Source organism: Ovis canadensis, chromosome 10 (genome assembly GCF_042477335.2).
Source record: "Ovis canadensis isolate MfBH-ARS-UI-01 breed Bighorn chromosome 10, ARS-UI_OviCan_v2, whole genome shotgun sequence".
Lineage (NCBI taxonomy): Eukaryota > Metazoa > Chordata > Mammalia > Artiodactyla > Bovidae > Ovis > Ovis canadensis.
This window is the reverse complement of record NC_091254.1, coordinates 65368227-65385725: the sequence shown is the minus strand read 5'-3', so window position 1 is coordinate 65385725 and position 17499 is coordinate 65368227. Positions and strand designations below refer to the sequence as shown.

The 17499-nt window shown below is 41.7% G+C and overlaps 1 protein-coding gene across 46 annotated transcripts in view; it reads right to left on the bottom strand.

Annotated features, from left to right (window-relative positions):
• The window catches only part of LMO7 (LIM domain 7), a 219173-nt gene that overhangs the window by 100685 nt on the left and 100989 nt on the right, over positions 1–17499 (bottom strand). For 32 of the 46 annotated variants that reach the window (XM_069601802.1, XM_069601804.1, XM_069601826.1 and 29 more), the window contains one exon: positions 2909–3015. Coding sequence is in view for 34 of the 46 variants with exons in the window: in XM_069601826.1 (XP_069457927.1) it covers positions 2909–3015 (107 nt within the window). In the remaining 12 variants the exon portion in view is untranslated. The other 14 variants (XM_069601805.1, XM_069601808.1, XM_069601813.1 and 11 more) reach the window with 6 other exon arrangements.

Here is a 17499-nt window from a genome sequence, read left to right as displayed (position 1 = left end):
ACACAAAAAAAAACTCTCACCTTTGCCAACATGTAGGTATGGACTGTCCTTTCCTATCTGCTCTCAGTATGTCCTGCAAACATGTATCTTAGATTATACTTGCAGCAAGACCGACAACAGGTCTGTGAACTGTGAATGCAGTATCTTAGGGGTTGAATTTTGATAGAGCATTTAAAATAATAAATAGTTTGCCACATTTTTGTTAATTTTAATGTATGCAGAAGAGCAAGATAATGTCCAAGTACTGCATGGTCCAATTTCAACAAACCTTTCCTTTAAATAAACAAACGTACTAACACAGAAATACCTGTCATTATATTCATAAGTAAAGTAATATTTCAGCTGAATTGAAAGTTTATCCTTCCTGCCATACAATTACCTTACTGGCAGAGTAGAAATCTACAAATTCTAAATCAGGGCCTCTCAACCTCAGCACTACTGATATTTGGGATCAGAAATTCTTTGTTATGGGGCCTGTCTTGTTAACTAAAGGGTATTTAGCAGTATCTCTGACCCCCTAGGTGGCAGTAGCACCCCCCTCACAGCTATAACAACCAGAAGTATCCCCTGTGCCATGCTTAGTCGTTCAGTCGTGTCCTACTCTTTGTTACCTTATGGACTATAGCCCACCAGGCTCCTCTGTCCATGGGATTCTCCAGACAAGAATCCTAAATTGGGTTGCCATGCCCCCTTCCAGGGGATCTTCCCAAACCTGGGATCGAACCCAGGTCTCCTGCACTGCAGGCGGCTTCTTTACCATGTGAACCATCAGGGAAGCCCAAACGTCATCAAACGTCCCCTGGGGAGCAAAAATGCCCCCAGTTGAGCACCACTAGTCTAACCAACACCAAGTCCTTTAATCTACAGTCAGTATAGGACAAGATCTTTGACTTACAGAAGCTGCCACGTTACATAAGAACTGAAACTAAAGAGAAACACATTAATTACTGTTTCGTAAGGAATTATTTGCTTTCCTACACACATGCTTCCTTTTATACAAATGCTATCTCAGGGCATAGGAGCTCTGACCAACACGTTTAGATGAGCCATTCGCCAGCTTTCTCAGGTCTCCACCCTTCGCTTCCTTTGCAGCAGCCCCGTGGTTGACCCTTGTGCTCTTCGGTCCAATAGCACGGCACTGTCAGGGGCGATGCTCCTAATTCGAAGTCGAGCTCCCCACATAGGCCTTCTCGCTAGGACTCCTTGGACACCTCTTGCTTTTATGGACTTGCAGTTTCCACTGAAACAAGTTGTGCTGCATACTTCCTACTACGGCTGTAACTATGTGACCTCTCGGTTTCAGTTTGTCAGTAATTTAATTTCACTGAAGGCTGAGCCCAGATACTGATTTTGCCTTAACACTTTAGAGGTGGCGTCTCATGAGACAGGCTGCAGGCAAGTCTTGCTCAGGGCACTTTTGAAATTAGAAGCCAACAAACATGTTTGACTTAGTCCCACAGCCTACTTGAACATTGGCTACAGAGGTTCAAAACAGTATGATTTTGAGAGGGAAAGACATTTCTTCTTCATGGACGGCAACAACGGAAGAAAAACACTTTCAGAATCAAAAATGTCTCTGCCCATCTGATAGGTGTTATGACAGAAAGGCGATTAGGAAAAATAAATTCATCTATATAGTTATTGTTCACGGAAATTAAACAAGACCTCAAATACTGCAGAAGTAAACGTGCCAGTTTGACGATGAAACTTAGGATCTCTCCACAGTCTTCGAGTTAGTGAGAAATCCTGACAGACTTCCCTGCTATGTACATTACTGCTGTGCCGTTTAGAAATGCTTATTCAACAGAACTAGAAGCACATAGATGCAAAATGGCCTGTTCATTTAAAAAATATATGGTTGCTTTTAAAAGATTAATCCTACCCGGATTTTTAGCTTATACTGCTAAGAGACAATATATACTATAAAAGATACTTATAGATGGCGTTATTCTTCTTTAGGAAAAAAAATTGGTCATATTTAATATTTTGCAGACAATTTTTTAATAACTTTAAAGCTCTCACAACAGGGCTACTAACCATTCAAACTCAACTCTGAATTGGTAAAAGCTAATTTTTCCATTTCTATGATTTCTATAGATAGAATAAAGGTGTTTGTTTTTCCCCTTGGAAAAAATGCTAATGAGATTTAAGAGCCACGATAAGGAGGAAGTCATTATTACAGAATTAAATCATTTTCCTGTCACACTTATCTAGTAACACAAGCTTATTCTGATTCACTGAAAGCAAATTTAGATTTATAAGAAAAAAATCTTACAAGAGTTTAAAACCAGATTCCTGAAACCATATACTCACACATAAACAGCATTTTCCATCTAAAACACAACACAAACACCTGCACACGTTTTCACACACATCCCCACTTTCACTTTCTCATCCATACTATTAAAACAGTGGGAAAAAAAGTTCATTTTTAGAAATCAGACACAATTGACAAAATTCTTCAGTGTTGCATGTTGGTCCCAGGCGCTGCTGCTTTCCAAATATTGTCTCTTTTCTAACTATCCCACTCTCATTTTTATGTTAGCAATTATGTCTTAATTTCAAATAATTATTTTCACTCTGTAAACTAGACTATAACCTCTCCATTTTCTTTATAAATATAATAAGCCTCCTCACCATTAGCAACCAAACACAACCATGTTAGACAGGCATTAAAATACAAACTACCATTTCAGTTAATATAGAGATTTAAAATAATAACATATCATGGTCTCAATTACAGACAGCTTCACACTCACAAAGCTATTTCTTAAATAGTTTGTTTTGGAATACAAACAGAGGAAGACAAGGAGGTGATTTTTCAGTAAGAAGAACTCTCAGAAATTATTCACACCAGCTACAAGCCCTAAAAAATAAAAACAACATATAATAAACCAGTGAAACTTACTTGACAGTGACTCGATTTGATAAATCCTGTAGATCCCCAGGATGGAAAAGCTGGGCTTCTTTCAATCCAATCTGTTCACAAGCTTTCAAAAAAACGTTTATATTATCCTGTGAAAAGAAGTGGAAAGTGACTGCTTAGCTGAGCTCTCTCTCAGACAAAGGTTACCAATTTTTATGATATAACTTCCCAGCGTCAAAGTCCAATTATAGCTGGCAAAAAAAAGGAGGAAGAAAGGCCAATGCATTCACGTATTTAAAAAAAAATTATACTAATCTGTGGGCATGTACAGCCTTTCAGTTTTCCGGAGCATAAACGGCAGTGTTCTCTGATGCCAGGCATATGCCGTTCCTGTGATCTTTGTGACTGGCACGTTAAACATTACCTGTTAGAGGACAAGTGCCTGGCCACCGAGCAGTAACCTACACTTTGATGTCAGGTCTGCTCTGCAAACAAACGCCCTCTTCCCAGCTTTGCACGACAAGCTTCACCACTCCTCTTTAAAAATAACTCCAGCTACTGACATTCACCCACCCAGAAACTGTTGGCAGGGAGGAAGGGAGAGGAGGAACATTCTGTTTCTATGATTACAAATTACAGAACGACTGTGGAATACCACACCTGGAGTCTGGGTTTGGTTGCTGAGCCGGCTCTTGACAGACAGCGAAACCGCACTCTAGGACCCGGGAGAAGCCTAGTGTTCATTGGCTGAGCCGCAGGGTCGAGGTGTGGTCCTTCCTCACGCCCTGCACCTGCCTCAGGAGTTGCCTCCGCAACCTGAAAATCTCGGTGGCCCTCCTATCTAATTTCAAAACTCAAATCCTCCATTCACAGACCCAGGCTTCTGGTTCACGTCAACGGCCACACCCACACTAACAACAGGGACACACGCTGGTCGAGCAGAACTGGCTGGAGCTTCTGTCTGTACTCCGCATCGGGAAAGAAAACCCTTGATGGGGTTGAACTTGGGCTGTGGCCATGGGACTCTCCACCTCGGATTTGTTAGGTTCTCAGGCAGCAAGAGACTGGCCTCCTAAGACCTCTCTGCCCTCCCTGACAGGTGGTCATGAGGGAACTGTAAGGGAGGCAGCTCCCAAGAGGAGCTGCGACGTGGAGACCGGCAGTTACTCTTTCCCATGTTGGGAACTCAGGCCAGGATGGCAGAGGAGGGGGGAATCATAGACAGGGAATGGAGGACAGTGAAGAGGCTAAATTCAATAGCTTGGATTCTTGAAGAGTGAGGGGATTTAGGGAAAGGGGAACAAACGTATGGCAGAGGAAGGCAGTGCTGTTAGGGAACTCAGGGACAGTATTAAAAAAAAAAAACAACCCTGTTTGTAATGGCAGGAAATTATTCTAGTGTATTATCAGTAAAAGGCAGCGTGAATGACCTAGCTGAAGGCTGCAATCCATGATTCATTTTAAATAAGAGGTCAAAGATTAAAGGAACTTAATTCAAAAGTTGAACAGCTCAATGGAAGGCATTCAATCTGACTTTGGCCAGGGCAGGGGGGTGGGAAAGGTTGTTAATAGTAATGTATTGGCAACATACCAAGGGGGCAAAAGTGATTATTACATTACATTCACATAACTTTTAAAACCTATACAATCTAATTACCAAACAATTCAAATTAATGGTTCTAAAACTGATCCTCAGAGAAGCAGACAAGAACAAATGATTTGGGGGGGGTGGGGGGGGGGGGTGTTAGTGTCTCAGTCTTGTCTGACTCTTTGTGACTCTATGAACTGTAGCCTGCCAGGCTCCTCTATCCATGGAATTCCCCAGACAAGAATATTGGAGTGGGTAGCCATTCCCTTCTCCAGGGGAGCGTCCCAACCCAGGGATCAAACCCAGGTCTCCTGCATTGCAGGCAGATTCTTTACTATCTGAGTCACACAGGAAAGCCCCTACAGAAGTAAATCTCACTTCAAAAAGGAAAAATAATTCACTAGGAGTCTTCCCACAAATTCAATTTGCTTCTGAATGTTATAAAAAAAAATAAGTTAAATTGGAAGTAAACACATTGAGCTGACAGCCAAAACAATTCTTCACATATTTTATAAAAACATAATAGCATTCATCCAGTTGACAGAGTGGTAAAAAACAGATAAAGCCACACATACCTCAAAACCCACCCAAATATTTAGAAAGAAACCACTTAAAAACAAAAGGGACTATATTTCGTTGGAGACAAAGAAAAAACATATAATAAATATGATCAAATTCTGGTTCTAAGTAAAGCCTTTACATTAAAAAGCAGAATCTTTTAAACAGTTCAGTGATGCTCACGTTTTAAAAAACAATTTTTTTTATGAACAAAGTCTCAAATGGCCTATGCAGCAGGAACAGGTTGTACGAAGATCAGAATTGTAACCTACATTGTGCTTGCTGGACTTGAGCCCGCTGGTAATTTAGTTTTTGTAATTTCAAAGGACCTAGGCAGAGAGTTGCCTAAGGGGAGAGAGAAAATTATTAAATAAAATTTTCATGTCTGTTGAAACATCAAGAAGCCACACCCAGCTCAACATATTAAAAGAGAAGGATTTAGTCATTATTTAGTGGAATCATTTTCCCTTGAAACTAGTAAAGATAAATGCAAGTTAAAACAAAGGGCAAGCCTAAAATGAATCTTATCTCATTGAACTGGTGGCCAGCACAAGTTAGCTCTGCCACTCACCAACTGTGTGGCTTTCAGAAACCTTAGTCAATCTTTCTGGCCCCATTCACTTCATCGGTGAAATGAGTGAGTTGTGAATCTGTAACCCACTACACCAAAGGCTTCCCAGGTGGCTCAGTGGTAAAAAATCTTCCTGCCACTGCAGGAGATGTAGGAGAGATGAGTTCGATCCCTGGGTTAGGAAGATCCCCTGGAGAAAAGCATGGCAACCCACTCCATATTCTTGCCTGGTAAACCTCATTGACAGAGAAGCCTGGTGGGCCATAGTTCATGGGGCCACAAAGACAGGCATGACTGAACCACTGAGCATACATCCAACCCATTACCAAGGAAAACACCTCTCTTGCAAGGGGAGGGAAGCCCAGCTCTCCCCTAGCCCAATCATGCATGCAAATATCTCACAGTGTAACTTGCATAAAAATCTCAAGTCAAAAGCCTGAACTAAATAACTGCAATTCCTACCCTATGAGGACCCAAAGTAGCTTCACAAAAATAGAAACAAATAAATGATCCCTGAAAATCTGCAATAGCTCGTCTTAGTTTAAAATTTTTCTATGACATGAATAAAACCAGACAGTATATAAACAGAAAAGGTTATTTTCCTAAAGATTTTCATATTCTCTTCAATCCCTTTTCCACCCCCTTAGTCCTAAATTATAAGGGCAGTCATAACAGACATCGGGTGAAGGGAGTCCAGGCAAATGGGAGATTAATGAATTAGGAATGGTACTCACTAACAACTGAGGCAGGAGGCGTACTCAGTCACTTCAGTTGTCTGACTCTTTGCAAGCTATAGACTGTAGCCCAATAGGCTCCTCTGTCCATGGAGTTCTCCAGGCAAGAATATTGGAGTGGGTTGCCCTGCCCTCCTGCAGCGGATCTTCCTGAACCAGGAATTGAACCTGTATCTCCTGCACTGCACGAAGGTTCCTAACCCATTGAGCCAGCTGGGAAGCCTGAGGCAGGCAAGATGATGAAGCTACAAAAATTTACCAAGATTCCTAGGTTTCTATGAGTCCAGTGTAATACCTCTGTTGGTTATCTACTGCTTCACGGCAGATTATCCTAAAACTTAGCAGCTTAAAATCACAGATATTTATGATTTCACATAGTTTCTGAAGGTCAGGAATTTGGGGGTGGCTTAAGTTGCTTCCCTGATGGTTCAAAAGGTAAAGAATCCACCTGCCTATGCAGGAGACACAAGAGACATGGGTTCCATCCCTGGCTTGGAAAGATCCCCTGGAGGAGAGCATGGCAACCCACTTCAGTGTTCTTGCCTGGAGAATCCCAGCAAGGACAGAGGAACCTGGTGGGCTACAGTCCACAGGGTCACAAAGAGTCAACACAACTGAGCGACTAACACTAATTTGCATGGTTCTGGCTTGGAGGTCTGTCATCAGGTTGACAATAAGGTCAGCTGGGGCTACAAACTGAAGACCTTCTGGGGCTTGAAGGAGCCACTTACAAGGCAGTAAATCAAGGCTGGCTGTTGGCAGGAAGCCTCAGCTCTTAACCAAATGGAAAGCTCCAGAGAGCTGCATGACCGAGTGATCCCAGAGAAAGCAAGACGGAAGCTGTAGGTTTTCATGACCAAACTTCTTATACTTCAGATCAGGTTACATCAGTTCAATTCAGTTGCTCAGTCATTTCTGACTCTTTGCAACGCCATGGACTACAATGCACCAGGCTTCCCTGTCAATCACCAACTCCTGGAGCTTACTTAAACTCATGTCTATCAAGTCGGTGATGCCATCCAACCATCTCATCCTCTGTCATCCCCATCTCATCCTGCCTTCAATCTTTCCCAGCATCAGGATCTTTTCCAATGAGTCAGTTCTTCGCATCAGGTGGCCAAAGTATTGGAGTTTCAGCTTCAGCATCAGTCCTTCCAATGAATATTTAGGACTGATTTCCTTTAGGATGGACTGGTTGGATCTCCTTGCAGTCCAAGGGACTCTCAAAGAGTCTTCACCAACACCACAGTTCAAAAGCATCAATTCTTCAGTGTTCAGCTTTCTTTATGGTCCAACTCTCACATCCATACATGACTACTGGAAAAACCATAGCTTAGACTAGATGGACCTTTGTGGGCAAGGTAATGTCTCTGCTTTTTAATATGCTGTCTAGGTTACATAGGTCAGCCCTAGTTAAGGTAGGAAGGACTATACAAGGCCATCAATAGCAGGTGGTGAGAATCACCGGAGACCACCTTGTGGATTTGATAACACAGCTCACATTCTGGCCCCAAGATTCATGTTCTTCTCACATCCAAATACACCAACTCTCTCTCAAGGACCTAAACATTCTCATCCTTTGATAAGGTGACCTCAGAGTCCAGAATCTCATCATACAAGTCAGATCCAGGTATAAAGGAGGCTCCTCAGGTGTAGTTCCTTCAAAACAGCCCTTGAATATAGTTCTCTCAACTTGAATGCCAGGAAACTAAAGCAACAAAGTTACTGCCCCACACACCCAACACACAATGGTGGGACAGGTGTAGGATAACCAGTAAACTCTCTAGTTTAATGTGTGCCAAAATGAAAGGCACACTGATCCACAGAAATTCTGAAATCCTGCAAAGCATAGGTTGGTGGTGCTTCCTTAGAATTCAAGGCTGTGGAATATTTCCTTCATGGTTTTTTGCTTCACTCTCTGCACACTTTGTTCCACCTTAAAAATTATCTTTTCCTTTCCTTGGAAAGTAGCTCATGTTTGCAGATAGGAATTTTCTCAGTCTGCTCCCCGACTGTAGAAGTTTGGGGGATCAAATGTCCCTGTATTTTGTAACCTTTTGTCCCTTTCTAAGTCTGTAAAGTTCCTGCAAATACAATTCCATCAAAAATACTATATGTCTTCTGTGAATCTTACTGGATTTCGCTCCATTAGTCAAAAGCACACAACCACAAATCCTTACACGAGAAGCCCTTTCGTATCTTAGTCTGCTGAGATGACTAAGGGACACCACCCCTTAAGCTTCTTAGAAGTCCTACTGCTAGACTGAATAGATTTCCAAGGCTCCATGTGGGATCTTTCTAAGATCTTAAAGGATTTAACAGCCACACTCTCTCAGCTTCACTTTTAGAATACCTTATTTTCCCACCAGTGTTCTGAATTTGATCTTTGCTGAAATTAATTTCTCAATTTTTTCTGAAAAAAATCATGATTTATAACATAAAAAGCCTGATAATTCTCAAAACTAGCAATTCCTGTGGCCCCTAATGTTTATCATTCCACCCTCACTTTCTCTCTTACATTTTACTATAATCAGGAACAGAAGGCCAGGCAGCACCTTAACACTCCACTTGGAAATCATTTCAGCTGAAGGACCTAGTTGATTAGGCACAATTTATAGATATAAGGGACTATCAGGTGAGAATCATTAGAACCACTTTAGAAGCTGGTGACAATACTCTTATAATAAAGCGCACAGACTAGACATTAATCTGGAGCAGAAAGATAAACTGTTTTAAAGATGGTAACTTTGAGATATCCCTATCAAGATTCCCAGCTAATAGTAAATTGGGTTTGGAGGTCATGGGAAGTTTGAGCTTAAAACATGGCTTGGGGAAATCAAGCACACATTAGTAGTAGCTGAAATTAAGGATATGAATGAGCCGTCTTAGGAAAGCAAATGAGGATTCATAGTCAGACACCAATATTTTTAAAAGTTTAGAAAAGGAAAAAAAAAAAAGCAATCAGAGAAATCAGAGGAAAAGCAGAAGTAAACAGAAGAAAGGACTTCCCTAGCCATCCAGTGGTTAAAATTCTGTGCTTCCACTGCACAGGGCATGGGTTCAATCCCTGGCCAGGGAACTAAGATCCCACATGCTATACACAGTGCAGGCAAAAAAAGAAAGGAAGAGAGAGTTTCAAGATGAAAGAGTCATATGGTCAAATGGAGCTACGAAAAGTTTCAACAAGGCAAGAATGGAAACTATCCAAAGACTTTGACCATCAAATGGAGGATCCTCAGTCAACATAAACTCCAGACGTTTAAGGAATAAATAAGTGAAACTGAAGATTAGCCTGATGCAAAGACGGACTCATTTGAAAAGACTCTGATGCTGGGAAAGGTTTAAGGTGGGAGCAGAAGGGGACAACAGAGGATCAGATGGTTGGATGGCATCACCGACTCAATGGACATGAGTTTGAGTAAACTCTGGGATTTGGTGATGGACAGGGAGGCCTGGTGTGCTTCAGTCCATGGGGTTGCAAAGAGTTGGACACGACTGAGAAACTGAACTGAAGATTAGCCATTTACTATAGAGCAAGAATCATCCAAAATCTCCCCTTTTCAGTGCCAGCAGACAGTCTTGTCTTTCATTCAAGTTTCCCATCACCCCTCCCAAAGCTACCATCTCCCAACCCTCCAATTTAGGACCCTCCAGTGCTCTGTTTCTGAAAGGAGATGAGTGGGAAAAGCAGTTCTCACGCTTCTTCTCCTGGACCCAAATATAGGACCATGTTGTACTTCCTCCCAGCATTTTCCAGGCTTAAACATGAACACAATTAGACATTTCTGTAGAGTCTATAGATCAGATCAAATCAAAGGAGATCAAATTCCTTTCTAACTGCATTATAAATCCTGAAAAGAGAGTTATGAGAAAGTAACATGAGGCCAACATGAATTTTCTAACAGCGGATCCAAGGGTAACACAGGACTTTGTAACACTTCCCCTTAGAACCTTTCATCTCCTTTTCCTTCAAAAAGCACTTATCCAGTAACATATTCTCATGTCATCTAAGGACGTTCCTGTGTTCTTTTATCAGAGGTAATGGCAGCTGGGGAGCATGTCAGGAGCCCAGAGTTAAATCAATCATATTTTAGCAAGTTCTTATCAGTCAATATTTTGCTATTTTACTGTTTTCCTCCTCATCCCACACCTCCACTCCTCACTCCCAGTCCTCCCCATTAAAAGATAATTTCTCTCTAGGTACATACCCTAAATAACTGATTTTCAAACAAGTACAGTATATGTACATACACACTGATAGCAGCACTAGTCACAACAGTCAAAAGGTGGAAACAGCTAAAATGTCAATGAACAAATAGATGGATAAACAAATTGTGATACATCCATACAATGGATTATTCAGACATAAAAAAAAAATAAAAGTACTTACACATGCTATAGGGTGGGTGAACCTCCAGAATACTGCACTAAATAAACCAAAGAAGCTAGACACACAAGGATCACATGGTCCATTTATATGAGGTACCCAGAATTGATAGAGCCAAACAGAACAGAGATAGAATGTAGATTATTGGTTTCTGGGGGTAGAGAGGAGGGAAAGTGAAATGGAGAAGAAACAATTAAAAAGTAAGAGAGTAATGGAAAGTCTTGGTGGTTGTGCAACACTATGAATTTACTAAATGCCACTGAATTGGTAACGTTAAAATGACTAATTTTATATCATGGGAATTTCACCACCATAAACCAAGGTGTAAAAGGTGCTTCTGCAAACTCTACCCAATACTCTGCAATGGCCTATATGAGAAAAGAATCTTTAAAAATGTGGATACGTGTATATGTATTAACTGATTCACTTTGCTGTACACCTGAAACTAATGCAACACTGTAATCCAACTATACACCAATAAAAATATAAAAATAAAATAAAAAGGTGTATTAGCATTTATATCTGAATTTTAGAATCACCTTGTTAATTTCTGACACTTGTTAACAATGCCAGAATGTTACCAGGTATGTGCCAAGAAGAAGTTGTAACCATTGCTGGAAATTGAAATTTATTCATTCTAAAGTCTATGCTTTAGAATAACAGTCTCCTATCACTCACATCAGAATCACCAGAGAGGCAGGCAGAAAGTAACCCCTCAAGTTATGCTGTGCTAAGTCACCTACCGTCACGTCAGACTCTTTGCAACCCTATGAACCATAGCCCAACAGGCTCCTCTGTCCATGGGATTCTCCAGGCAAGGATACTGGAGGGGGTTGCCATTTCCTTCTCCAGGGGATCTTCCCAACCCAGGGATCGAACCCAGGTCTCCTGCATTGCAGGCAGAGTCTTTACTGTCTGAGGCACCAGGGAAGTCAAGTGATGCTGAGGCACCAACAAATTGAAGAAGAGCTGACCTAGACTGTAGATACTCAATATGAAGTCCACAAACCATAAGCCTTGGCATCACTTGGGAACCTGTTAGAAATGCAGAAATGCTGTATCTCCACCCCAGCTCTGAATCAGATTCCATATTCTAAGACACTCCTCCAGGTGATTAGAGCCTTTGTAGACAAGTTTTCTGGCAAATAACAAGGAAGCAACTTCCAAATATGATCTAAAACAGTTTTTCCTTAGTGTGGACATGAATCACCTAGTGATTATAGAGATCACCATTAGACTGCCACCAAAGTGCCTGAATTCCATTTTTATGATACTCTAATCATCTCATGCGCTAGTAAAGTAATGCTCAAAATTCTCCAAGCCAGGCTTCAGCAGTACGTGAACCGTGAACTTGAACCGTGTTCAAGCTGGTTTTAGAAAAGGCAGAGGAACCAGAGATCAAATTGCCAACATCTGCTGGATCATTGAAAAAGCAAGAGAGTTCCAGAAAAACATGTACTTCTGCTTTATTGACTATGCCAAAGCCTTTGACTGTGTGGATCACAATAAACTGTGGAAAATTCTGAAAGAGATGGGAATACCAGACCACCTGACCTCCCTCTTGAGAAACCTGTATGCAGGTCAGGAAGCAACAGTTAGAACTGGACATGGAACTACAGACTGGTTCCAAATAGGAAAAGGAGTACATCAAGGCTGTATATTGTCACCCTGCTTATTTAACTTATACGCAGAGTACGTCATGAGAAACGCTGGACTGGAAGAAACACAAGCTGGAATCAAGATTGCCTGGAGAAATCTCAATAATCTCAGATATGCAGATGACACCACCCTTATGGCAGAAAGTGAAGAGGAGCTAAAAAGCCTCTTGATGAAAGTGAAAGAAGAGAGTGAAAAAGTTGGCTTAAAGCTCAACATTCAGAAAACGAAGATCATGGCATCTAGTCCCATCAGTTCATGGGAAATAGATGGGGAAACAGTGGAAACAGTGTCAGACTTTATTTTGGGGGGCTCCAAAAATCACTGCAGATGGTGACTGCAGCCATGAAATTAAAAGACGCTCCCTTCTTGGAAGGAAAGTTAAGACCAACCTAGATAGCATATTCAAAAGCAGAGACTTTACTTTGCCAACAAAGGTCCGTCTAGTCAAGGCTATGGTTTTTCCTGTGGTCATGTATGGATGCAAGAGTTGGACTGTGAAGAAAGCTGAGTGCCGAAGAATTGATGCTTTTGAACTGCGGTGTTGGAGAAGACTCTTGAGAGTCCCTTGGACTGCAGGGAGATCCAACCAGTCCATTCTGAAGAAGATCAGCCCTGGGTGTTCTTTGGAAAGACCAATGCTAAAGCTGAAATTTCAATACTTTGACCATCTCATGCGAAGAGGTGACTCATTGGAAAAGACTCTGATGCTGAGAGGGATTGGGGGCAGGAGGAGAAGGGGACGACAGAGGATGAGATGGCTGGATGGCATCACCGACTCGATGGATGTGAGTTTGAGTGAACTCCGGGAGTTGGTGATGAACAGGGAGGCCTGGCGTGCTGCAATTCATGGGGTCACAAAGAGTCGGACATGACTGAGCGGCTGAACTGAACTGAACTGAATCATGATCAAAATTATTTTAAAGAAACTCCCAAGAAGCACAGTGACAACAGTGTATCCAAATTTGCATTTTAAGTATGGTTTCCATTAAGAAAGTAGTTTAGTCAAAATTTTGATCAGCTGGCCCGAGCTTTTTTACATTGTTATGGAAAACTCATCCTGTAGTTTATGGCTTTGTTAATAAACATAAGCAGTGAAGTAGCACATCTACAATTTCTGTCTTTAACATGTAGGTAAATACACAGAGATCCAGCTTCCATACTTATTTGTAAAGAAAGTAAGCAGCTGGTCTTTTAAACTCTCCTTGGGACTTTACTTCTCTACAATGAAAAAGGCTCAGTCCTTTGCTGATAAGAAAGGAATTGAGGACAAGGAGAGCAGTAGTCTTGTCACATGTGAAAATAGGACCCAACCAGGAATGCTTAATAGGAACTGCCGAGGGACACTGAAGGCCCAGGAGATGATTTACGATAACTATGTCAGCAGCTTGGTGAATTGATTTTGCTTCAGCACTGCTTGGAGGCACAGGAGCAAAGCCAGACTGAGAGAGACAGAACTAAGAGATGTAAGTTAGGGCTGCACCAGGTTAGAGGGATAGAGGGATAGAGGGCTGAGTGCTTTAGGAAAATACTATTTATTGAAATGCTTAATCTACTCGGGGTATGATTAACTACACAGGAGCAATAATAGGCTTTGTCAAACTTCAGCATGAATTAAGATATAGTCCTGCATATTACCCAAACTAAATTTTACACCAAAAATGAAGTAATTCTAAGACTTACCTACATTTAGGAAAAAAAAAACAAACTGTTGACATGGATGCTTAAGAAGTTCTGTCAGCAGCTCATACCAGTCAATACCAGAAAAAAAAAACTTAAAAAGTGGGAAAAAGACCTTGTATTACTGTTCATCATGCTCACAGCACCAACTGTCTCACTGTTCACACTGTGCCCACTGTTCGCAGAAGCTAGGGTAGGTAAGGCAAGAGGTAAGCGGCTGGAAGAAAACTCAAGGAGTCGTAGGAATTGCAGACACATTTATTCTCTCCTGGCTGGTGCAGCAGCCGTAGCACAGACACGCTGTATTCTCTCCTCTCATGGTTGACCCAGTGGACGCAGCCACGAAACAGCCACATGCGGCCTCAGTGTGGCCACAACGCAACCTAACCACAATGCAGCCCACCAGGGCCTTCAGGCGAAGCTTATGTATGCTTACAGACCAACAGGAGCCGGTAGCCAAGCAAGCACCTTGTGACACACACATATGGAGTGCTGTAAGTGATCCCAGCTAGTGAGAGCGAGAGATCATGAGGCAAGAGGGCCTGACCACGCCATCTTGGCTAATTTGCTCTTTTGCTCCAGACCTAAACAGACGTTTCTCCAAAGAAGACATGCAGATGGAATACAAACACATGGGAAGATGCTCAGCATCACTCATTATCAGAACAATGCAAGTCAAAAATACAATGAGATATCAACTCACAATGGTCAGAAAGGCCATCATCAGAAAGTCTACAAACAAAAAATGCTAGAGAGAGTATGGAGTAAAGGGAACCCTCTTGCACTATTGATGGGAATGTAAATTGATACAGCCACTATGGAAGAAGAGTATGGAGATTCCTTAGAAGTTTAGGAATAAAACCACCATGTGACCCAGCAATCCCACTCCTAGGCATATACCCTGAGGAAACCAAAATTGGAAAAGACACATGTATCTCAATGTTCAGTGCAGCACTATTTACAATAGAACACGGAAGCAACCTAGATGTCCATCAACAGATGAATGGATAAGGAAGCTGTGGTATGTATATACAATGGAATATTACTCAGTTATAAAGCGAAACACAGTTGAGTCAGTTCTAAGGAGGTGGATGAACCTAAAGCCCATTATACAGAATGAAGAAAGTCAGAAAGAGAAAAACAAATAACATATACTAACACATATGTATGGAATCTAGAAAGATGGTACTGATGAAATTACTTGCAGGGCATCAGTGGAGACACAGAAATAGAGAACAGACTTATGGACATGGGTTGGGAGGGGAGGAAGGAGAGGGTAGGATGTATGGCAAGAATAACATGGAAACTTACATTACCTTATATAAAAGAGATAGCCAATGGGAATTTGCTGTATGACTCAGCGAACTCAAACCAGGGCTCTGTAACAACCTAGAAGGGTGGGATGGGGAGGGAGGCTCAAGAGCGAGGAGACATATGTGTACCTATGGCTGATTCATGCTTATGTTTGGCAGAAACCAACACAATTCTGTACAGCAAGTATCCTTCAATTAAAAAATAAAGACATTCAGATTTATTAAAAAAAAAAAAGTTCTGTCAGAGAACAGACTGGTGGAAAGAAGAGGGACAAAATGGGAATAGAAGAAACCAGTTCTGCCTGCAAGTTATCCATGTTGTATGTTTCAAGCAAAACAAGTAATTGCTTACAGAAGCCTGTCATAATGATGCCAAAACACAGATTTTATAAATCAATAAAGCACATTTAATGGAGGAAAACTACACAGTAACACTTTAGAGGCTGCTGGGGAAGAATTGGTGTTCCTTCACTGCAGCTGACCCACCCCCTTCAGGGACTCTCTTACAGGGGATGCGTCTGGATCATTAGCCCTTGTTGAAGTCTCTCCAGCCTCAGGGACTCCCTGCTTTATTAGGCTGACTCACTTTTAGTCATTTCTATGTCAAAAATGCCCAAAGACTTCCTTGCTGTAATTGTAAAATATTGATCCTAACTCTGCCTACATAATGCAATATAAATTTCATCTTGCTTCCCCACAATAGCCCTTGAGCTCTCCTGCCTCATAAGTCCACATGGTCCCCCCAACTCACATTTTCTTATTAAATATCCCTGGTTTCCTCAACATCTCTGGTCCCTCACATGACATTTTTCAGTTCTCTTATTATCCCAACTGGCCCTTCACTAATAGCTTATTTCCCCAACAACCTCAACTTCTCATGAAAAGAAGCTTACATCTTATTGTTCCCATTTTACACATGGTGAAACTGAGGTTTAAGAGATATGTGACTTACCTAGGTCATCCAGTAAGTGGTAGAGTTGAGATTCAAACCAAGCGGTTCAACTTAAGTCCATACTCTTAACCACTGTATTAAGTTCCCACTAATGCTGTGACAAATTACCATAATTTAATGGCTTAAAACAAGACAAGTCTATGATTTAACAATAGCAAAGGCTAGAAATTCAAAATCCGTCTCCCTGGACTAAAATCAAGGTGTCAGCAGGGCTGTGTTCCTTTTAGAAGCTCTGGGAGAAAATTATTTTCTTTTCCTTTCTGAAGCCCATTTCCTCCATCTTCAAAACCAGAAGCATTGGGCTAAGGCTCTCTTCCGCGACCACCTATCTGCTTCTCACTCCACATTCCACTTAAAGGACCCTGGTGACTACAATGCTCCCCCCTACCCCTGGCTAATCCGGGCTCCTCTCCTGCAACCCTAATTTCACCCTAATCCCCCCTCGTCTTGCAGTGTATTCACAGATGCAATGGACTAGACTGTGAACACCTTTGGGAGCTGGTCTGCCTACAACTACCATGCCTCCTTAAAGACAGGTTCCTGCGTGCTCCGACCTCCCTTCTCAGCATGAAGCATCTGCAACTCAAAACGAGACTCCAAGTGTGGTTAATTATGACCAGAAGCCATCACTTGAAAGGTCATTAATAACGGTCATCTGGTAAAAGGAAGATAACAGAGTGATTGTGAGGATGGAGAGAGGAAGTAGACATGGATTGTCACAGTTCCTAGCACTGAGGAAGTGCTCAGTGAATAGAGAGAAATTATCCAATTTCTCTTGCTACATACAGGCCGTGGCTACTTTGTATTGTGGCTTCTATAGTATACTGTCAGCTAACTGAGATCATGGGAGTTCAATGAAGATCCCCTGGAGAAGGAAATGGCAATCCACTCCAGTATTCTTGCCTAAAGAGCTCCAGGGACAGAGGAGTCTGGCAGGTTAGAGTCCACAGGGTCGAAAAAGAGTCAGACACGACTTAGTGACTGAACAACAGGAACAAAACTGAGACCACGCTGTGTTGGCCAAGAAGTTCATTCAGGTTTTTCCAAACGATCTTACAGAAAGATCAGAACAAACTTTCTGGCCAACCCAATACAATGGCAACAGCCAGCTGATAATGACATCACAGTTCACAGGAAGATGATTTGTGAATTTTAACAGATCAGGAGGCTAGTCTAATTTAGAATAAAAATGAG